A 24638-nucleotide genomic window follows, 5' to 3' on the forward strand; every position below is an offset into this window, starting at 1 on the left:
ACTATGAGGTTATCTTCAACCTAAGGGAATTTGGTAAACAAAGAGAACCCTTTAATATTGATGGCCTCATGGGATGCAAAGGTCAGAAGACAAAGTCCTGGGCTTGCCGAAATTGGGATGAAGAAGGTGGTTCTAAAAAAGATTCTTCCTCTATAAAGTAGGAATCCTAAAGTTCTGAACTTCCCCACTTCCTCCCAAGAGTGCAAAGAAAATGACACTAAGCAGAGCAGGGGCACGGGATCTCTAAGAAGTTGTAATTTCTTAGATTAATTATAAAAGAATACAAAATGTATTTATAACTTCTAAATAATAGAGAGAAAAATTTAATGGCAAAAATCTAAATCTAAAGAAAAAATACAACTAAAGGAAAACAATATGTGATTCAAAGAAGAAACCCTAATTAAGATGAAAACTGTAAGTCTAAGTACATATTAATCACATTAAATGAAAGGGACCAAATGCTCCTATTAAAAGACTATCAGATTGCATTTAAATTGGAAATTATTTGCTATTAATGAGACATATATAAAGGGAAGATACAGGAAGGTTGAAAGCAAAAAATACATAGCATAAAGATACTAATACAAATAGTGCTACAAAATTCATATCAGGCCTACTCAAACTTAAAACAAGAATTACTAAACATAAGGAATATCACTTCATGTGATAAGTGGTTCAACTATTCCAGAAGATATGATATATTTGAATTTATAAACACCTACGAAATAATCTCAAAACATATAAAGTGAAAATTGACTAACTACAAGGGAAAATGAACAAATTTATATTCACAGTAGGAGATTTTAACATGAATAATATATAGAATATTTGAACAACCTGATTAAGGAACTTAGTCTAAGTAGACATGTATAGAATAGACAATAACACAGCATACATTCTTTTCAAATACTCATAGAACACTGATGATATCCTGAACCATAAAGAAAACCTCAAATAATTGAATTATAAAGAGGAAAAACATATTCTAATGAAAATTCAGTTGCTTATGCTCTGCTTCAGAAGAATATCATATCATAATGCCAAATAGCATACAAATGCCAAATGCATGAGAGAGTCATAAAGAGAGGCTATGTCCAACTTGGATGAAACCCTGAAGGGTTTTTGGTGGAGAATATAACACTTGCACTGAACCGTAAGAATTTAGAGGGTAATGGGCCTTTACAACTTAGAGACACATACATGCAAGATATGTTTGGATAATATTGAATAGAATAATGCAGAGAAATACTGGATACTTGCAAGGAATAGCAGAATAATAGAAACACAAAGGCAGTGATGAATCTCTGGAAGTTTTTGTTTAGTAAATGACAGTGTTGGTCCATAACATAAAAATACAAAGATACGGTATACACTAATGGATTTTATCATACATATAAACTCCAAAGTTTAGTTGGAATTTCTATAATTTGTAAAAAGTGACAGGTATTTGAAAAATTATATGCTAAGAATATAAGAAGCTGTAAAAACCTTGAGAAATATTTTAAAAGTAGAAAACACTTTTTAAAATAATTTTGCTTTCAAGTGTACATCTCAGGTTGTCTTTAAGTCTTTTAGCAAACAAACAAAAACTCTAGACTGTACTCCAGCTGAATGATATCTAAAATCAAAACTGTTGAGACAGAATCCTGGAAACTTGAGAAGTTCTGGGTGAATGTCAGATCTGCGTCACCTTTAGTAAGCCCAGCCTTCACTCCCCAGGAAACAGAGAATTGACTCTACTTTCTGTGGACTTTGGACAATAGGTTTCCCCGCTACGCTCACTCCGTTTAAGATCCCTGATGAACAGTCCTTCAAAGTGAATTCTGAAGCTCTTTTTCCTTTTGTCCAAGGACTTCAGACTGGCAGCTCATGAATGTTGATCTTTAGTTCTACGGAATACTCCATTATCAACTCCTACCTCAGACTCATATGCTCACTATGTAACTGACTGCTTGAAGACAGTTGATCTGGCATTTGTCTCCACACATATCAGTCCTTCCAAAACAGTTCTAGCTCTCTGAATTATTCAGATAAAGAGCAGCCATCATATCTATTTGGATGCTATACAGAAGTTGTCTGCACAAATTTAAAATTTCCCCATTTCTTCTGAATATTTTCCTCCATGTTGATTGGAAAAGCCTAATCAACATTATTAAAGCCCACTCTGCTCAAAACTAAGTTTTTAGTTTTCCCTTTCTTTTTTTTTCTTTTAAAGTCTACTAAAAAATACTTTGTTTTGTTGTGGCCAAAAAGGTTTGTCATTTGTTATGTTGGAACTTAAGGGAAGCCATGTCATATTGGATCATACTACTCCATTGTCTACCAAGATAAATTGATAGGTAGGTGGATAGAGGGAGAGAAAGAGAGACACAGAAAGAGAGAGAGAGAGAAAATCTCAAGACATTCTTTAAGGAGAGTAGCATAATATACTGGAACTTTTCACATGTAGCAATTCCAAGGCTGCTCTGAATAGATTGATTAGTTTCACATGTAAGAACACACAATGTTGAATTCAATTGTACTAACATTTCCTGCTAATAGATATTTCTTGAAAAGTTAAAAGGCACCATTTGTCAACAAATATTTGTGTAACTACAACTTGTAGATAATATGTTCAATACATGTTTTTAAATTTGTACTCAAGAAATGCTAGTAATGCATTGTTTAAAGTAACTACTAACAGATTAGGAAGATAGATTTACAAAATGCATTAGAAATATGTAAAAATTATAAACAAGATGATCAGTTAGACACTATGTCATTTTAATCATAAAAGTAATTTTGATAAAACATATAGAATTGTAAATAAGGAAATAAAAAATATATAGTATATCCACTTGAAGAGACATCATCCAAATTTATTTATGTAAAATTTCATCATCACTGATGATAAGTTTTAAGCAACATGTAAACAATTATTTTTTCAAAATAAATGAATCATCAAATATATTAAAATGATTTTTAACTTGATTCATTTATACTTTTCACCTTAAATTTCATTAATGGATTTTAAAGTTTCTTCTTCCCTTTTAATCACTGTAGTCATGAATTTTAATCACAAGCTCAGATAGGTATGTGAAAATTAAGTTTTCCATGTTTTGACTGAACTTCAAAGACAAATATTGACAATACCTTGAATGAATGAGTCAGGTCTACAAAGAAAAAGACCATTTGAAATGAAATGGAGTCAGTATCCAATTATCTAATCAATGCAAACAATCTATTTAAGTAAGAATTTTTCTCCTGATTCTTTTTCCATTCCTCATACATTTCTTTTTTTTAGTTCTTTCAGCGATGTCCATACAAATGGCCAGTTATCCACTTCAATTTGCTGCGCCTATCTCATGCATGAAGTCATTCAATTCTTTAGTTTAAGTGTTATGGTTTTTATCAGTTAGATAGCTTTTAGTTGCAAGTAACCAAAAACCAAATATAAATAGGCTGAAACAAAGGAGGAATGTATTGACTCATATATATGAAAAGTTCAATAGATTTGGCTTCAGACAAGGCTTTATTTAGGGATCTAATCATGTAAATAACGGTTTCTTTTTCTCTGCTTCTCCATCTTTCCCCATACCTTCTCTCTATCTCTATTTCTATATTTCTCTCCCCTTTACTCATCTGATCCCTTCCTATGCTGACTTTATTTCCAGGTAGGATACATTCCATTCCCATGGTCTCAAGATGGTTAGAGGAAGATCCCAGAGCTACATGGTTTCTTGTTGGCCTTTAATGATGAAGCAAGTCATTACTTAAAGTTTGTAAACTGCGTCTTGGCCAGACTAGTATCAGCATTGAACTACACTTGCTTTCTCAACATCCATTTGCCACTTTCCCTTTTTGAACTGTTGCCAGCATTTCCAATCAGCATTTTATGAGTAGATTTGGCAGTATCCCAGAAATAGATTCTGATTGACTCAAGCCTATTGACAGACTACATCAACTATATTATGATGATTGGTTCAAGGATAATCCAAGTTTGGACAAACAGGACCAAGACTCAATTTCTGAAATTTGAACAATGACTCACTTTAACACTAGAGGTATTAAATGTAGTCCTTGATTGGTAGTAGAAAAATTCTATGACATTATTGTCTGAATTTTAGAGAATTTTGATTTAGTGTGCATAAAGGGTTAAATGGGTAGGATAAATAATTAGTGGATTCGCACACATATTCTTAATGTGCCCATTCCAAACTTGCTGAGTGAAGATTTTCAGACACTAAAGATCAGGGCTATACTTAGAAAATTCAACAATATGTTATAATTATAATATGTTTTAAATTATTTCTTTAATCCTTAAACAATAAGCATTGCTGTTATTGGTTAAAATGACAGTACTTCATTCAGTATCCTTTTCATATCCCACCCTGATATACATTACTGTGAATAACTAATGCATTTTGTAATATCTATGAAGAAACTTAATTATCTCAGAAAAATTATGAGCATTATTGTCCAAAACATTGGGGTAAAGGGTTATAATCCTACATTAAATTCAGTTTAATGTAGGATTATACGTTAATATAGAATTATGTATTTAGATTTTCCAAATACTGATTTACCAGACTCAGTGAGACTGCTCAATCAGTATTTGGAAAATCTAAGTGTATATTCTGTATTTTAAAAAATAAATAACTCATTATAACATGAATGTCTTCTCAATGATTTAAATATATCTTTTTGAATTTTCTAAAAATCATAACAATTTTTGTAAAAACATAACAATATCCATGAGAACAATTTCATATGTCATAGTCTCTTAGAAAGCAGGCCTGTCTTTCTTGCTTTAACACTGGTGTACATCTCAACTCTTCTTGTAGGCTTCATGCCTGTTGTTAATTTATTATGGAAATGCAGCTGGAGAGTGTCATCTTGCTTTGCAAGTACATTATTCTGCATATTAAGAAGAAAATTAACGTAGTTAGGCCAGGCACAATGGCTCATGCCTATAATCCCAGTACTTTGGGAGACAAGCAGGAGGATCACTTGAGCCCAGGAATTTGAGACTAGCCCTGGCAACATAGTGAGATCCTGTCTCTTCAACAAGATTTCAAAGTTAGCTGGGTGTAGTGTCATGTGCCTGTAGCCCTAGCTACTTGGAAGGCTGAAGCAAAAGGATCACTTGAGCCCAGGAGTTTGAGGCTGCAGTGAACCATGATCATGCCACTGCATTCCAGCCTGGGCAATAGAGTAAGACATGTCTACGCATTTTTTTTTTAAAGTAGTTATTTGATAACAATGATACTTCTTAATATTTACGTAACATTTTACAACATACAAAAAAATTAATCCAGTTATGGTGGCTCATACTTATAATCCTAACACCTTGGGAGGCTGAGACAGGAGGACCACTGGATCTAGCGAGCTCAAAAACAGCCTGGGCAACTTAGCGAGACCCTGTGGCTGCGAAAATATATACTTTTTAAGTTAGTCTAGTGTGGTGGCACCCATGTGCAGTTCTAGCTACTTGGGAGGCTGAGGTAGGAGAATTGCTTCAGCTTCGGAGTTTGAGGCTGCAGGGAGCTATGATTAAGCCACTTGCACTCTAGCCCTGATCACAGAGCAAAACCTTGTCTCAAGAAATACATGAAGTAACATATAACACAAAAAGTAAAAATAAAGAATTGATACACATATCATACTTTGATTCTCACAACTATTTAAGGTGATAAAGGTGTAGCTCTCTGTTGTAGATACAGACATAGAGGTTTGCAGTGGGAGATGACATACGAGAGGGCATGGAGCTAGCATGGGGACTATCAGTTCCTTGAGGGCAGGACAGTGGCTGGAATGTATTGGGGGCTCTGAGTATATACTGAATTAATTAATTATTTAAATCTGGGCTTAAATATGGTCTTTTACAAGTCCAGTGTCTCTTACAACTATACTATTATTGTGGTGTTCTTTACATATCTTAACAAATAGAGCCCATAATCAATTTGTTGGGCTCAGAATAAATGGCAGGGAAAAAACCAAAACAAAACAAAAATCTCCTCGAGTGCTTCTTCATTCCTGCTTTGAGGACATTGGCTTATTATTGTTTTCTGATTTTCCCACCTTGTTTAATTGGTAATCCGTTTAGGAGGCTCTCAATCTAAAGGATTTTGAAAAGCATATGTCCCTAACAGAGAAATCCTTAATGTATTCAGATTTTTTTCTGTACATATTTCTTCATCATATTTTCTCTTTTGTATGTTCTTGCTGTCAAGAGAAAAACAGTTGAGATAAAATATGACTATTGAGCCCAGAGGTCTGGACACAAAAAAACAGAGCCCACAAGTTGTAGTTCCTAGCAAATAGATACAAATTTAACAAATTATGAAGAGAGTGTTTTCTTTAGAAACGTAATGCTGAGACTGGAGGCAGGAATAAGATGCATCCCAAGGCTTTCATCCCACCACAGGTAGCTTAACTACTTCTGTTTCATCCCACGTGGTCCAACAAGGCCTGACAAACTGCACCGCAGTACAAGAAGCATCTCCCGGGCGATGATGCGTATAGACAGAGGGATTTTTTAGTCAATTGCAGGAATTAGGCTTTAATGCTTTATACTAAAAGACTTCATACCCTAGATAGCTGCCTGCTATCCACTGAATCTTGGCAGGCAGTGAGACTGCTGAAGCTGAAACCGGGAAGCTATGTTAAGCAGATTTTCATGGATGTACAAAAATGCTTTATTTATAAAGCTACTTTTCTGTGTAGCAGTTCAAAATGGTTTTCTTTTTCTAATCTCTCATTTTGGTCAAGTCTCAGTCTTTATCAAAATTACTTCCCAAACATGCTGCTAAAGAGCCACAGAAGAAAATAATGCTCACTTCGTCAAAAGTCAACGTTTTTGAAAAGAATAATGCTACATACATCAATTTAGGAGATTAAACATGATCATGGTCTTTACAAAAACTGTAAAATACAGAGAATGACATTAAATACTTTACCATTATTTGGAAGCTCTAGAGGGCTACAGGCATCATTTTTGGTTCCAGCTTTTGGCGAAGAGATCAGTTTTGCAACGAGTGATGCAGAGATGGGCTGCACTAACAGAGAGGTGAGGTTTGATCGGCTTTGCCTAAAACTTCCATCTGTATTCAAAAGACAAAGGAAGAGAATCCTTAGTAAACAGAAATTTAAAACACTTAAGGAAAAGTTATCTGTAATAAGTATTTAAATTATGACTGGTAAGTTTATATTCATTCATTTATTTACTCCTTAGTTATACCCTGTTTACTTATTAACACGATTTGAGATACTCAGTAAACATTTAGTCCAAATACAATGACATATCCTAGTTAAAGATGGCAGATTGCACATATGCACTTACCTACATTGTCCCATAAAACTCCACTAAAATGATGACAAAATAATGAAAAAGCGTAAATGTACAGGGGCCAGGAGAATAGGTAGTAATACGATTCTACTTGGAAAGCAGATATGTAAGTGTCAGTGATGTAGGACATGAAGGGGGAACCTAAAACCTAAGTTCTTAGTAGGGAAGCTGAGAATGCTGTTTGTACCACTGAACAAAGAAAGGGTTAGAAATTGTCAACACCAGGTATTTATTAAAGTAGGGCTGCAAAAGAGACCAGAAACAGGAGGATCTTATGAAATTCGGATTGTGAAATGGCTTGCCCTCTGGAATTCTCACGCACCCAGTCAGTGTGGGTACCTGTTCCTTCTTTACTTCAGCAGAAAACTGAGAGTTACAGTCTGAACAGGGAGACACCAAATACAATGAGCAACATCACACTTCAAAGAGGATGGTGTTGGCCAGGCGTGATGGTTCATGCCTGTAATCCCAGCACTTTGGGAGGCCAAGGCGGGTGGATCACTTGAGGTCAGGATTTCAAGACCAGCCTGGCCAACAAGGTGAAACCCCATGTTTAATAAACATATAAAAATTAGCTGGGTCTGGTGGTGCACTCCTGCAATCTCAGCTACTTGGGAGGCTGGGGCAGGAGAATAGCTTGAACTCAGAAGGCAGAGGTTGCAGTGAGTCAAGCCATGCCACTTGCACTCCAACCTGGGTGACAGAGTGAGACTCGAACACGAAAAAAAAAAAAAAAAAAGATCTTGTTGTGATTGCCAGGACTCCTCAGATGTTTTCTCTTTTGGCATATAGAAACCTCTCCAGGTAGGGCAATAGAAGATTCACTCTTAGCAAATATGATGAGATCAATAGAAAATATCTAAAAATACTAAAAACAGGTCTATTACCCACAAAGAAACAACTTACCCACAACATCCTACATTGAAATTTATCAGTCAATAAATCCCAGTCATATACTGAACTTCAAATCAACTTAATTTTGTTATTCTTAAGTAAGAGATCTCAGCCAAGGACAATCCTAGGTTGGCCCCTGGGCACAGACCTAGTGAGGATGACAGCAGATGGTCAGCAGAGCTGGGGAGGGAGGTCTCTAGGAAGACCAAATTAATGAGAATACCAGATGTGTGCTAACATATTGAGAGAATATTTACAGTAAGAGCAGAGTGTTAGGGTTTGAAGAGTGTCTAGCTATAAAGAAAAACAAGAAACCTATAAAGGGAGACAACTGTTAGCTTAAAGGGACCAAAAGTTGTATAAGAAGAAATTTAATCATTGAACAATATGTATAATATTTACATAGTCATAACAGTGTAAATAATGACTGCTGATTTAACACAAAAATTATCCTTTTTAGGAAAAAGGAGAAAAGGGAAAAAGTCAGGCTGTGATGTACATGAATACTTGTGAAAGTTAAGTCTTTATCTCTCAAAGTGGTAAGTCAATATAATGGATAAAACTGAAAAACAAACTCAAACACGTAACTGAGCAAAAGGAAGGTAAACATAAAAGGTAAGTAACTACTAAAGAGGTTAAAAACAATTACATATTTGCCCTGAGGAGTTAAAGAGAGGAGAGAAGAGACACAGGGAAGAGAAGGAGAAGGTGACATTTTTATAAATTAAGCCTGTGGAAATATTTGACTATTTAAATGAACTAAATGCATCTATAACTTCAAAAAACAATAAATAAATAAAAATAAGAGAAAACAGTTAAAATAACACAAGTACAAAAAAGTGTATGAATAGAATAGAGATAATGGAGAAAACAAACTATGCTTAAGAAAATAACTAATACTTATTCAGTTTATATATTTTTACTGATTCACAAAAGGAAGTACACAACAGAATGCCTCTATCAGGCAGCCGGTGATGTTTTCAGATGCAGTGCTATGTTTTTCAGAACTTTTATTAGGGAAAATAATTGCTAACGGTTTTTCTCAGAATTTAATTTGATGGGACTTCAGAGGGTGCAGAGCTCAATGATGCTGGTATCCAGGCTACAGCAGGAGGTAGATTATAAATGAGAAAATATGTTACAGGAGTGTTTCCTTAATTTATCATCTGGAAGACAAGGCTAAAATGCTATATTTAGCTTAGGCCTACGGCAGTCATGGGAGTCATGGCTTTGAAGAAAAAATAATAAAGATTTAAGCTTAGAATCCATTTTATTATATAAGAGCAGTGCTGGCCTCATAATTTCATTGCTCCCTTATATAGATCTATGTAACAGTGCATCTGGACCACAGTGTAGGTCATTATTTCCCAACAGTTTTCATATTCATGGAACCACAAGTGGCTATATAATTTGCAGGACCCACAGTGAAATGACAATGTGGGACCCCTTGTTCAAAAAGTAGGAAGAATTTCAATATGGCAGTAGGAGAGCATTAAATCAAGTGTGGGGCCCTTCGGAGAGGGGACTCTGTGAGACTGCACAGGTGGCATGTCAAGGTACCAGGCCCTGCATAATTTATGTAGAAGATGCTAGTAGTTGTACAACCTACTGAGGTAAACCAAAGGGATTTTCAGACCATAGGAGGCTGCTCTCAGCCAAAAGTGATGAGCCTCAAGTCTCCTACTACTCCAGGCTGCACTTGAGGACAAACTGATTCATGTTTCAAAGCAGAGACAATGTCTGAACAGACTAGCTGGGAAATGCTGGGATAGCCATCTGGATTTTCCAGTACGTATTTTCTCTCTCAGCTGTTACCTTTGGAGCTTTTAACGTGCATGGGGTAATGAAATAATATTGATGCGCCATGTGTTGTCTATCATTTTGAAGTTTTCATGAATGTGGGAACTTCTTAAGATGCTGTATGATTGCACCTCTCCCCAATTCAAACACGAAACTCTAGCTTGCTATTCAAGGCCCTTCACAATCTTGAACCTTATCTTTCAATATTATTTCCTATCAGTTTAATTCATGCATCTTAAGCAAAAACTTAAGCTATACCCTTGCATACTCCATGAGCTACATCCCCCATGTTTTTGCTTAAGCCGTTCCTCTTACTTCACTTGTTTTTCTCACGCATCACATACGTCTAAAGTACTCAGTTCCTTCAAAGCCCAACTTACAAGTCATCTTCTATGTGAAGCTTTCTCTGGCACCCTCAGCTCTGTGTGCTATATCTGCACCTTTTTTTCAGTTAACATTATCACTATATAAAATCACTTTGTTTATTCCGTCTGAACTATAAATTCTTGAAAGCAAGGACCAAGTCACTTATATAATCGTATGATATACAATGCCTAGCACTGTGTCAGGTACATAACAGGAGTTCAATAATTAATGGTAGAAAAAAGAATCAACAATTCTTTGAAAAATAATCTTAATGCCTATGTCTTAATGGTTTTCTGAGTCCTGACAAAATTGAGCTGGGGTACAATTGAATAATAAATTATAATTCTATGCTTGCTATATAGTTATGCTTTCTCCCTGGCTAATACTTTCCCCCAGCAGACATACTAAATAAACTTTCAAAACCCATCTATCCCTATCAATTCACTGATTATCCTTGCCCTAAAATTAACTTTTGTAGATAAAAAGTCTTTAAATAAATAAAATCATCTCTAAGATATATTTATGTTAACAAAAATCAATAACTGAGTTCCATTTTTCTCTAGAATACTCTATTAAGCTTATGAAGCAATGCATTTAAATGTTAAATATGAGTGAACCCTAAACCATAATTGAACATACCCAAATCTTTGATTTTTTGTGCTGCATGACTAACAGACTTGCATTAGTTTTGAAATATCTAAAGTAAGTCCCTCATTAATTTTTTACCTTCAGCTTAATGGAACTTTGACAAACAATTCACTTCTGAGAGCAGATACTAAAAGCAGGACTTAAAGGACACTAAGATTAAATTATAGACAGAAGTTATTTTTTTAAAAAAACCTATGTCTGTTGTAGAACAGCTGAGAGAAGAGTTTTATTTTCTTTTTTATTATTAGATTATGAACAAAGCTAAACACATGTACTATTTTTATTCAGTGATATTTTAAAGCATATTTATGAACTATAAGAATTCATTAGATGTGAGATGAAAATTAAGTGGATTATGTGCCTGGAAAGAAAGAGTACCATACAACAAAAAAGACTGTGACATTACATTTTAGCATTTTAACTTTTAGATTGCAGCATTTATATCATACTCTGAATCTTGTTTATGCTTCATAAAGACTGAGGGAGACCAACTTTTATTTTAGTAGCTAGCTAATTCTCTGTTCACATTATGCACCCTTTGCAATCCAGATAAAGACTAAACCAGACCCACTATATCAATAATTCAATCCCTGATTCAATGCTACATGCACATAGTATAATGAGGAAATTGGATAAACGAAGTCCTAAGTCTGACTTCATCATTGACTCACTGTTTGAAATGTCACAAATAAATAATTTCACTATGGTACTATTGTCATTTCATCTACAATTTCTAAACTACCAAGGTGACACCAAAGTGTCTTCATTGCTGAAATAAAAATAATATATTAGTTCAGAGACCTAGAGCCAAAGTTACTGTGGGTGAAATTTAGAAGAAATTAGCATTAAAATAAGCAAGATGTGTTCTAATTGTACTTCCTTAATTCTGTGTCATGCTTTTTCAAACTTTTGATGCCCCCTTCAATCTCATCTGGTTGGCTGTGTAAAGAAAACATGCTCTCTTAGTAGCCAGTATATATATATTATTTTTTTGATATGTGTGACAAGATGCGATACTTTTAAACCTAATTGAAAAGTCAGTGTTGGCTAGGCATGGTGGCTCACACCTGTAATCCCAGCACTTTGAGAGGTCAAGGAGGGTGGATCACCTGAGGTCAGGAGATCAAGAACAGCCTGGCCAACATGGTGAAACCCCATCTCTACTGAAATTACAACAATTAACTGGGTGTGGTGGCACATGCTTGTAGTCCCAGCTACTCGGGAGGAGACTGAGGCAGGACAATTGCTTGAACCTGGGAGGCGGAGGTTGCAGTGAGCTGAGATTGCACCACTGCACTCCAATCTGGGTGACAGAGTGAGACTCCATCTCAAAATAAATAAATAAATAAATAAATAAATAAATAAATAAATAAAAGAAAAGCCAGTGTATACAAGTGCCAATTACCCAAACAGCATCAGGGAAGATAAATCTTCAGAGATTAGAAATATCACATACTGAGAGGAAGGCACTGAGAGGTTAGATAACATAAAAATGTGCTGATTAAATAAAAGAGGGCCTGGTGTGTTTTAATGATGATGGTGAATGAGAAGAATAGCACAACTTCAGAATTTAGGAGTACATATAACTCAACCCTGTGCACCTCGTGTGTGTGTGTGTGTGTGTGTGAACATGACATCCTTGCTGCTCACTCAATGTTGCATAGATCCTTTCTATTCAATGCATAATCCTCGGACAAGCAGCATCTGCATGAACTGGGACTTACTAGGAATGCAGAATCCCAGGTCCCACCCCAGGTCTTCTGAATCAGAATCTGTAGTCTATCAAGATCCCCAGGTGCTTTGTATGCACATTAGATCAGCACTGGCCTAAATCATTATGTAGTCATCCCTTGGTACCTGCCAGCAGTGGGTTCTGGGAGCCCTTGTGGATATCAAATTCTGCATATGCTCAAATCTTTATATAAATTGGCCTAGTATTTTCATATAACCTACCCACATTTTCTTATATACTTTAAAGCATTTCTAAATTACTTATATTACCTAATACAATGCCTACACATCACTTAATTCACATGAATTCAACATAGTACTCATCACGGAGAAAATTCAAGTTTTGCTTTTGGGAACTTTGTGGGATTTTTTTTTTCCCAAATACTTTCAATCTGCAGTTAGTTGGATCCATGGATGTGAAACACCTGGATATGGTAAGCCAATGATATTTTTTTATAGTACAATTTATATAATTTTAAAAATGACTAATATATAAAAGGAAGAAGGAAAAGAATAAAAACTGTATTTGTCTACCTTCCCCCAAATTAACTATATCAGTAAACCACAAATCAACATTCTCAGTCTCCTTCGAAATGATTAACATGTCTTTTTATAAGCTATTTCTAAATAACAAATTTGAAATGGACAGAGAGGAAGTCCTAGCCAAAGCAATCAGACAAGAGAAAGAAAGAAATAAAGGACATCTAAACTGTTAAAAAGGAAGCCAACTGTCACCCTTTATGGGTGACATGATCATATAAGTAGGAGACCCTAAAGACTCATCCAAAAAGCTCATAGAACTGGTAAATGAATTCAGCAAAGTTTCAGGATAAAAAATAAATGTACACAAATCAGTAGCCTTGCTATACACCAACAGCAACCAAGCTGAGAATCAAGTCAAGAACTCAACCCCTTTTATAATAGCTGCAAAACAAATTAAATACTTAGGAATTACTTAACCAAGGAGGAGAAAGGCCTCTACGAGAAAATCTACAAAACACTGCTGAAAGACAGTGACACAAACAAATGGAAACACATCCCATGATTATGGATGGGTAGAATCAATATTGTGAAAATGATCATACTGCCAAAAACAATTTACAAATTCAATATAATTTTGATCAAAATACCAACAACATTATTAACAGAACTAGAAAAAAATCCTAAAATTCATATGGAACCAAAAAGAGCCTGCAGAGCCAAAGCAAGACAAAGCAAAAAGAGCAAATCTGGAGGCATTACCTTACCTGACTTCAAACTATGCTGTAAGGCTATAGTCACCAAAACAGCATGATACTGGTATTAAAACAGGCATATAGATCAATGGAACAGAACAGAAAACCCAGAAATAAAGCCAAATACTTACAGTCAATCAATCTTCAACAAAGCAAACAAAAACAAAAAGTGGCGAAGGACACCCTATTCAACAAATGGTGCTGGGGTAAGTGGCAAACCACATGTAGAATAACAAAACTGGGTCTCATCCCTCATCTTATACAAAAATCAACTCGAGATGAACCAAAGACTTAAATCTAAGATGTGAGACCATAAAAATTCTAGAAGATAATATTGGAAAAAACCCTTCTAGACACTGACTTAGGCAAAGCCTTCATGACCAAGAACCCAAAAGCAAATGTAAGAAAAACAAAGATAAATAGATAGAACTTAATTAAACTAAAATACTTCTGTACAGCAAAAGAAACAATCAGCAGAGTGAACAGACAACCCACCGAGTGGGAGAAAATCTGCAATCTATAGATCTGACAAAGTACAAATATGCAGAATCTACAAGGAACTGAAATAATCAAAAAACAAACAAAACAAAACAAAACAAAAACACAACGAACACAAGAAAAACACAAACAATCCATCAAAAAGCGGGCTAACAACATGAAAAAACATTTCTCAAAAGAAGATATACAAATGGCCAATAAACATATGAAAAAATGCTCAACATCACTAATGATAATGGCACTGCAAACCAAAACCACAGTGTGATACCATCTTGCTTCTGCAAGAATGGCCATAATCAAAAAATTTAAAAAAATAATAGATGTTGGCATGGATGTGGTGAAAAGGGAACACTTGTACACTGTTGGTGGGAATGTAAACTAGTACAACCACTATGGAAAACAGTATGGACATTCCTTAAAGAACTAAAAATAGATCTACCATTTTATCCAGCAACCCCACTTCTGAGTATCCACCCAGAGGAAAATAAGTAATTATACAAAAAAAAAAAAAAAAAATACTTGCACATGCATGTTTATAGCCACACAATTCGCAATTGCAAAAACATGGAACCAGCCCAAATGCCCATCAATCAAGAAAATGTGGTATATGTATACCATAGAATATTACTCAACCATAAAAAGGAACACAATAATGGCATTTGCAGCAACCAGGATGGAATTGGAGACCATTATTCTAAGTTAAGTCACTCAGGAATGGAAACCAAGCATCATCTGTTCTTACTCATAAGTAGTAGCTAAGCTATGAGGACACAAAGGCATAAGGAACATACAGTGGACTTTGGGGACTTGAGGGAAAGGATGGGAGGGGGTGAGGGATAAAAGACTACACATTGGGTACAATGTGCACTGCTTGGGTGATGGGTACACCAAAATCTCAGAAATCACCACTAAAGAACTTATTCATGTAACTAAACACCACCAGTTCCCCCAAAACATATCAAAATAAAAATAAATACATATAATAAATGAATAATAAGATGATCAGAGAGCATTTGGTTTTGTTTTTGTCCTTTCCTCAGAAATAAACTTGGTGGTGCAAAGATAAAAATTGCATTTATAACACTTCATTTCAGTCACAATTAAATATGATAACAGCTAAGTGATTTGACTTACATTTTTAATTTCCTGGTTTTTAACTATTATAATTTATTATAATAAAAGACTGACAAACTAAAAGTATTAATATTGTGGACTTACCAGAGAATGAAGCAATCAGAGCTGAAAAAATTTGAGATTTTAAAACACATTTTCTGCTGCACTTTTATGAATCATTTGAACAAACTGGTATCAGCGATGTTATCCTGGAATGTTGTATTTGACTTTCTCCAGAGGGCTGCCACTTGGACAGAAGTCAGACCTTTAAATAACTGGCACAAATGTTTTTTCATTTTTGTTTTAGCTTACTAAATTTACAGTTGTTTTTCTGAAATGACCAGTACACTAAATTGGTTAGTCATTTTGTTGTCCTTGTGAATACAGCTGATCATTTATTATTTCAGTATCTTACCGCCCACTGGTTATAAATATTACCATTTTCTATCGATCCTAGTCAAAGTCAGCAGAGTATTGTTTGGATTATTATTTAAAATGGAAACTGACTTTAAAAATGCTTTGTGCTATGCATTATTCTCAGAGTAAAAGGGGATCAGTGACAATTTTCTGATGAATTAATTACTGAAGTTTAAATGAGTAGTTTTGTTTTGTCTAATTGTAAGCTTAAAATTCATGATTCATGATATAAAATTTGAAACTACGAAATTGTAAAAATAAAGACACAGATGTTCACATCTTCTCATTTCATTGGTCCGGCCCTAAGCAAAAACATCTTGCTATGCTCCCCAGTAAATATCATAATACTTTAATACTTAACTAATGTGTCATAACAACAGTTATATTTACATTTACATTAAAGGGAGTAGAAAGCAATATACTCATTTGTAAGCAAAATATGCATTCTGATACTAAAAGAATATATAGATTATGCAGAGTATAATTTTACTTTTTAAAAAGTACTACACAGGTAAAGACTTTGTTAATATTAATTTGAGTCTTCCTTTCCAATTAGGTTATCCATAGATATTAATCATCAGTAGGAAACAGGCTCAAAAAGGTTAGAAAACTTTCCCCATGATTAAAAATATTTTTATGTTTAGACACATAAACTCAACATTTATATTGGTTAGGTACAATTATTTGGGGACAAAGGACTATAATATATAAATTACCATCATTCTTTTCCCTCCAACAAATATGCTTAAATATGTATAAAATTTTGGCTATGCAGTTTTGGAATTTGTGCTAAACTTCACAGTCAATTAAAGGATAATTCTTATTTTATATTAAAATGTTTTGATTAATGTGTAGTTAAGCAAGGTGTTAAACTAGATTTTGGCCATTATACAGGACATAAGCATGGTACTTAATTATATGTTAGTTGAAATCTAGTGTGTCCTGTAATTGAATTGATTATTATTTACAGAATTATGAGAATATATTTTGAAACTTACCTTAAATGGTTTCTATTGTTTTAGTACATATTGATATAGTCACATCAAAACAAAGAACAATCCTGTGTTTTCAAGTAGATAATGGTCATTAACGTGTTCTCTAAAGACGTTTTGTAACCTGAACTTTGCACCCAAGAAACAGGACTTTCTCTGGTGAAGGGTTTTATTTTGCTAAGTCTATATTAATATATTTGTCATTTTCAGTGAAAATTTAGATTTATAGCAGCAGTGGTAATATTTAGATAATGATAAATATTTTAAAAATCTATTTCAGAGAAAAAATTGTGTATATGATAATTAATTCCCTATTGCATGTAATTCTAAACATTTCTATTCTTTGGCATTCCTCATTTGTCTACTCCAAGACTATTTTATCCCCTAAAGCATTCTAAAAACATGAACATTTGGAAACAACCATAGACTATATCATAAGAAAAACAAACTAAGAGACAGATAAAATATCTAGTTTGTTCTTTACTTTGAGGAGAGTAGTCTAGATTCATAACTGGAATAATTGGCCATCTGCACATTACACGTAATATAAGCTAAGTAAACTGCTTCAGAGGCATGCCCCTGAGACGCTTTCCATCTCTTACTTGAAGGGTATAAACATTGGAATGATTTGCAAAATTTCTAGTCTTGGAAAAAGTGTAGTTTACATTTTTAAAAGACAGCAAATAAACTATGAATGTGTTTTGTTTTTGTTGTTGTTATAAAAGTGTGCAACCATTAATTCTTCATACCAGATCATAAGAACACATTATTTTATGAGACTGATTAAATGAACAGACAGAAGTTCAGTACCTTATTTCTGGATTGACTTATTTTTTAGATAATAAAAGTGGAAAATAACCCCTGCTTCCCTTATACAGATGTTGCTAGAATAAATGAGCTAGCATATATTAAGTACTTCTCAGTGATTTGTAGTCTCCTGAATATTTCCTGTTTTTGACGTGGTAACATTGACAGAAGAAAAGAAGACTGGCCTGGGGTTCAGGGACCAGTATCTGGCCTTTGCTCCACCTCTAATTAGGAAGTGACTCTGGGATAGTTTTCCACATCTTCTGAGTCCTTAAACTCATCATATATACAGCATTTTCTTGACATTAATTTAATAGAAATCTTTCCATTTTTATGTTGAAAGAGGCTCTTTGTAGTTACATACATACATCTAAATTTAAGGTGAATGTCCTACTATTATTACAGAAATGCCCCTCATGTTTGGAATGGGCAGTGTAAAAGATTTCAATATATTCCCTTCCCTGTTTATCATTTTTCTTACAATATTATTAAAATTAATTTTTACTCTTAGTAACATGTAGAACTGTGACCCGATTACCACTCCAGTTTCTTGCTGTAGTGATGGTACATAGTGAGAGAAGATATCCTCGGAAGAAAAATACTGATATTTTAAAACACTTGCCATGGGAAAAATTCCCTTGGTTAATGAGACACAGATTCATCATTTCATCATTGAAAAGTGTCTCTACAGAGAACTCCAGTTAGAAATATTCTATTAATTCTTATTCTGAATTTATACATACAAGAATTTTCTTACATAAAAGTTCTATGATTTGGTGAATGTAATTTGGTAAGTGGTTTTGGATGTACATTTCTTCGAAGTACTTTATGAAATGGAACCCAAATTCACATCCAAAAGAGAAAAAAAAAAAGGCTAAGGATAAAAGTCTAAGGTAATGCGTTGCCTACTTTCTTATAAGGTAATATTTTTCAGTGCATTGAAAGGTTATTTTACTTAATAATGAGTTTTCTTTGAAGTCACAGCAAAGGCTATAGCGGCACAGTGAGAGACATGGCTGTACTTACTACAGCGCTAATGGTCCTGTTAATAAGCTAGGGTGTTCTTAAGGGATAGGAATGGTGTCTTTGTTAGTTTCTGTCTGTAGGACTTCAAACAGCCCTATACACAGTCATCTTTTAAAAGCATTTCCATGATAATGGAGCTTGAACAAAAGTCTAGATTATTCACATTGGCCAAAATTTTCTTTTTCTTTTTCTTTTTTTTTTTTTTTTTTGAGAGGGAGTCTGGCTCTGTCGCCCGGGCTGGAGTGCAGTGGCCGGATCTCAGCTCACTGCAAGCTCCGCCTCCCAGGTTTACGCCATTCTCGTGCCTCAGTCTCCCGAGTAGCTGGGACTACAGGCGCCCGCCACCTCGTCCGGCTAGTTTTTTTTTTTTTTGTATTTTTTAGTAGAGATGGGGTTTCACCGTGTTAGCCAGGATGGTCTTGATCTCCTGACCTCGTGATCCGCCCGTCTCGGCCTCCCAAAGTGCTGGGATTACAGGCTTGAGCCACCGCGCCCGGCCCAAAAATTTTCTTTTTCAGCTCCTTCATTTAATCTTCTCAACAACCCAATGATGTTATATTACACCAGTGCTCCATTTAAAGAATGTTTTGTGTCACTCTTCCTCAACACTGTGAATGTTTCTTAGATGAGGTAGAAATGAGTGGGATCTTAACTGGAAAATAAAAAGAGTCCAAGAAGTTATTCCAGAGTAAGAACAGGTCCCTGTCTGGCAACTCTATTTGATTGTATATTTGTGACTTGGGATGGAAACAGAGAGGAAATCAGAAGAGCTGGGAGGCAACTGGAAAATGCAAACATTCCAGCTTTATGACTGCAACTATTTAATGAATGAAACAGATACAGTAGCCAGCAAATCCCAGGTCTTTGACCAGGAAATGTGAAATGGACCAGGAAAGATGCTTCAGCAGACATGAAGAGACTGGGAACACCAGATGAAGCAGAACAGATACCTGGAAAGTACAGTGATATAGTCAGAGGAAACAATTTAAGTAAGTTGCCGATGAATAACTGTCAGAACACGGTCCCATGAATGCTCAGTGGTCAGCACGTCAAAGTCTGGCTCCATTGAGCAAGATTTTTGTCTCCTCATGGGAAAATAAGAAGTGCTTTTAAAGTAGTGGCTAGAATCCTAAAAAACAATTAATAGAACTCTTCTCATTAGCTACATCTGGTGTAGAATGAGCCTGGCTTTGACAGGGTTTTTCCATATATGTTTCAAACTTTACAGAAAATGACTGTAGGGGAGCTGGTTCTAGGCAAAAGAATCAACATGATTAAATGAGCTGTGGGAGGAAAATAAAGCAGTGAAAAGGGAATGGCAAGGAGCCAAGGTTAACCGGAGATGACCACATATGGTGTTGATTAAGACTAAAATTATAGAGTCTTTATTGTGGTGGGTTTTATATATCAAATTAAGAAAATTGAGTACTAGGAGATTTTTTATGGAGTTTTAAGAAGATAATTAGTACCATCAAAGGGGATTTTAGAAATTTTGATCTGAGAGTGAAATGCAGAAGGAACAGAACTGGAAAAATTCTGTTTCACAATGTATTGTATTCATAATGAAAACAGTAAAAACAGATCCCATTTGTGCCAGGCACAGAGCTTGATACTTGGCATATATTGTCTCATTCCATTTTTACACTTTATATATGACGATCCAACTTTTCAAACTAGTTATTGTTATCTTCATGTGGTAGAAATAACTCTAAAGCTCAGAAACAATGTAATGCTAAGAGTCATATGGCTGGTAAGCTATAGAGGTGGGTTCAGAGTCTACTTCTTTCAGCTTTCAAAATTAAAATTCTGATGTCATTACTGTTAAAAGCTATTTTTTTCTCAACAAGAAGTAATAACTGCATGAATTAGGATGTCTCTGGACACAGAAAGGTAAAGATCCATGTGAAAAGTCTAGGAATAGAGAATGGTCACGACTTGGCAACCCATTGAAGAGAGTAGTGGCAATGAGGTAATTAAGAGAGAAGGCAATTAAGGTTTCAATCCTGGATGAGTATAAGAATAAAAGTCCTATTAATCACACGGATTCAGTAGGAAGACTTGCCTGAAAGGAAAGAAGAGTCAGAATATTTTAAATAATTATATTTAGTATTTGGCTTCATCGGACGAGTATTACTGTATAGCCTATAAATAAAGTAAAATGTCCTGACCTGTTCACACAGAATACTTCTGCATACAAAGAACTTTTGAGTTTCAATGCTTGGTCATAGGCCACATGTTACTGTTAACCCCATTGACAGTTTTCGGAACACTCTGCAAATGCCTGCATACTGACATTCCTTAAACTGGAGTTTCCCAGGCCATAAAGTGAGAATAAAAGCTGCCTAATACTTAGCTCATAGCAAAGCTTGAGGATTAATGAGAATGCTTCTAAAGTGCTTTTAGCTCCACAGAAGAATAGGAGCAATATAAATGAGTCACATTATTCCTGTGACAAATAATATCCATAAACTGTCCAACAGAACTAAAAAAAAAAAAAAATCCAATCTCTGTTGCTCCTTCTGATACTACATATTGTCCTCCTACTGCTTTTTTAATTCTTTTGAGGTTCCTGTGAGGAAAAAAATTAACATTTCTGCAGTATGCCTGACTCGTGAAGTGTACTGAGATACACAAATAAAACAGATCATAGGACAGGCTTTGCTCACTTTCTCATAGCACATTTGGTATGAAATGAAACAAAAGGAGTGACACACTTGCAAGGTTGCTTCAAAGAATATATAAATCATATGAAAGCAAGATGGCTATTTTTAGAAGGTGTGATGTTAAAGTTGAATCCATTTTTCAGTACAAAAGACATCAACTATTTTCTGAAGGCATTTAGGACTTATCTGAACTTTTCAAAGGTTTCAAAATTATTTCAAGTTTCAATAAAAATATCAACGAGATGCTAGATTTAAAAGATTCAGCATGGCCAGGAGCGGTGGCTCACGCCTGTAATCCCAGCACTTTGGGAGGCTGAGGAGGGCAGATCACGAAGTCAGGAGATCGAGATCATCCTGGCTAACACAGTGAAACCCCGTCTCTACTAAAAATACAAAAAATTAGCCAGATGTGGTGGCAGATGCCTGTAGTCCCAGCTACTTGGGAGGCTGAGACAGGAGAATGGCATGAACCCGGGAGGCAGAGCTTGCAGTGAGCCGAGATCACGTCACTGCACTCCAGCCTGGGCGACAGAGTGAGATTCTGTCTCAAAAAAAAAAAAAAAAAAAAAAAAAAAAAGATTCAGCATTATATCTGTATCACCCATATACTGATCTAAGGCTGATATTAAAATTAAATGGTTCTCCATAAGCAATAGGAAATTGTAAAACATTAATGTCAAACTAATGACATAGCATTAAAGGCTCAATAGTCTAAATCTGCATTATAGTTATCAATAAACAATGTCCAGACTTTTTAGATATAGTATGAGAATAAACATTTATAGATAGACTTCTATGCTACTCTTACATATTTAGCAATTTATCGAGACAGGAAAAATTGAGAGAAGAAACAATAATGTGTAGAGACACAAAGTTACACTATTCAACAGTGAATCTGCCTCTGGATAACAGAGATGTAAGTAAGATGTAAGTATGAGGATAACATCAGCCTCATCATACTGATTTTAGCTGGAAGACAAACTAGAGTTATATGATTTAGTTAATAATGTGAAAGAAAATTCCAACAAAAAGATGAAATATTCCCTTTAATAGTGAGTTTGGAATCCCAAAGTTGTGTACTGAATACTTTCAATTAGAGTATATTTAAAAATAATGCCATTAGAGAATCTTTGTCTTCATTGCTTTCAAGTTTCCAAATTAACACACATATATATGTTAACACACATGTATATATGTATATGTATGTAAACACATATACATATATAACTCAAAGAACAAGGAACCTTATACTTTTTATAAAATATTCAGGTTAATTACTGGAAAATGTAGAACTTAGAATGGTAGTTCTCAATGCATAATTTAATGGCTAAAGAATATAAAATCAGAATATTAAAGATGAAAGGATCCATAGAATAATAATCACTGTTTCTCTTTGGAGGATGGCAGGGAATTTTATTAATTTTTAATTATCTAAGTAAAATACATAAAGTTGTTCTTATTATAAAAACAAGAACATTGAAGTTAAGCTAAAGACCATTTTGGTCATGCCCTACATTTTGTTTCCCTATTCTACCAACAGGCAACTCTCGCCAATAAAATGTCTCCTAAACTTTACAGTATTTTAATGCATAGACATTTTTAAAACAATTGTATAATGCTATTATGTTACTTTCTTTTACTTAAATATTTTCATATATATATATTACTCTGTGACATTTCTTTTTCCCTCTGTAAAGAAGCCTTAAAGACCTCTTTAAGTGTGCAGATGTTATTCTTTCATTATTCTTTGTGGATGTTGCATAGTGTTCCATAATTCTAATAGTATTCTAATATACTTAGACAAATCCAAATTTTCCCATTGTAATAAAAACCTCCATGAATTTTCTTGTACATACATCCGTTTGCATATGTGTGAAGGTTTCTGTAAGGCTGCTATGGAGAAATGGATTTGGGGTCAGAAAATATGCAAATTTTAAATTTTTACATATCCCAATGAATTGTACTCAAAAGTGGCTGCACCTATTTTTCTCTCTCCTTAGCACTATAGGATAGGACACATATTCCTATCATCCAAAAACCTTTTAAGCAAAAGAAACTGCATATGTAAAGTCCTTGGATTAAGAAACAGTACAGTGTACCAAAGGAAACAGAAGAGGTCATATGACTGGAGTGGTGCAAAAGAAAGTCAAAGAATTCATATAGGGCGTTTATAGCATGAAACATACCTTGTCTTTAAGAGCAAGGTAATCAGTTAGGTTTTCCTGCTCTCCCCAGGGCATTTCTGAAAAATTGAGAAATTAAAAAAATACTGAAATGCATAAATAAGGAATATATGTGTATATGTGTGTGTGTGTATGTATACATATATACATATTTCCATAGTCCAGAGTTAACAGAATTTATGTTAACATTTTAATATATATATACTTTTTTAATCTAAAAAACACAATATAAATAAAGTTAGAGTCTTTTTTACTACCTGCAGAACTACTGCCCTCCCTCCATCCCTCTCCAGAAAGAACCAGTATCATTCATTTGGTTTCCTAAGTCCTTTTACTTCATACTCTGTATTTAAATATATAACCATAAGCAATCAAAACTGTTAGGTTCTAAAACACGCTAAGTAAGGAACAAGCCAGATAAAAATAGATACATAGTGTGCTATCATTTATATAATCTTAAAAATCAACAACAGGAAATACTACAAGTTTTACACAGCGGGGTATGGCATGATCAGATTTGGTGTTTTGAAAGCTCGTTTATGATATATCAGAGAATGGAATGGAAATTTTAAAAGAGGATGCAGTGAGATGAGTTTGAGGCAGCTATAGTTGTCCCAGTGGGAATCAAAGTTGGCTTTATTCATGGTGGAGACAATTGAGACAAAAAAAAAAAAAAAAAAGGAAAGAATTGAGACTTAGGAGCTAGAATGAAGACTGATTGAAAAGATGTAGGAGTTGAGAGAGAGGCAGGAGTCTAGTAAACTTCTAGATTGAGAGTGCCAGGCAAATTCTCCTCACACTCCACATGCTTAGGTAACCGTGGGCTGAACTCCTCAACCTCATCCTCCAACTAGCCACTCAGATTTCTCACCTAAACTAAAAGAATGTCCTGTCTGCTGGACAACAAACAGGAGTCGGTGATTCAGTGACTGAGTATT

At 34.7% G+C, this 24638-nt stretch overlaps 1 protein-coding gene across 1 annotated transcript in view; it reads right to left on the reverse strand.

Annotated features, from left to right (window-relative positions):
* Positions 1-24638, reverse strand: part of NAALADL2 (N-acetylated alpha-linked acidic dipeptidase like 2) — a 971471-nt gene that overhangs the window by 369799 nt on the left and 577034 nt on the right. The window contains exon 6 of the mRNA XM_025377768.1: positions 6939-7082. Within this exon, the coding sequence (XP_025233553.1) occupies positions 6939-7082 (144 nt within the window). The remainder of the gene's footprint in view (positions 1-6938; positions 7083-24638) is intronic.

The sequence above is a fragment of the Theropithecus gelada genome, chromosome 2 (assembly GCF_003255815.1).
Source record: "Theropithecus gelada isolate Dixy chromosome 2, Tgel_1.0, whole genome shotgun sequence".
Taxonomy (NCBI): Eukaryota; Metazoa; Chordata; class Mammalia; order Primates; family Cercopithecidae; genus Theropithecus; species Theropithecus gelada.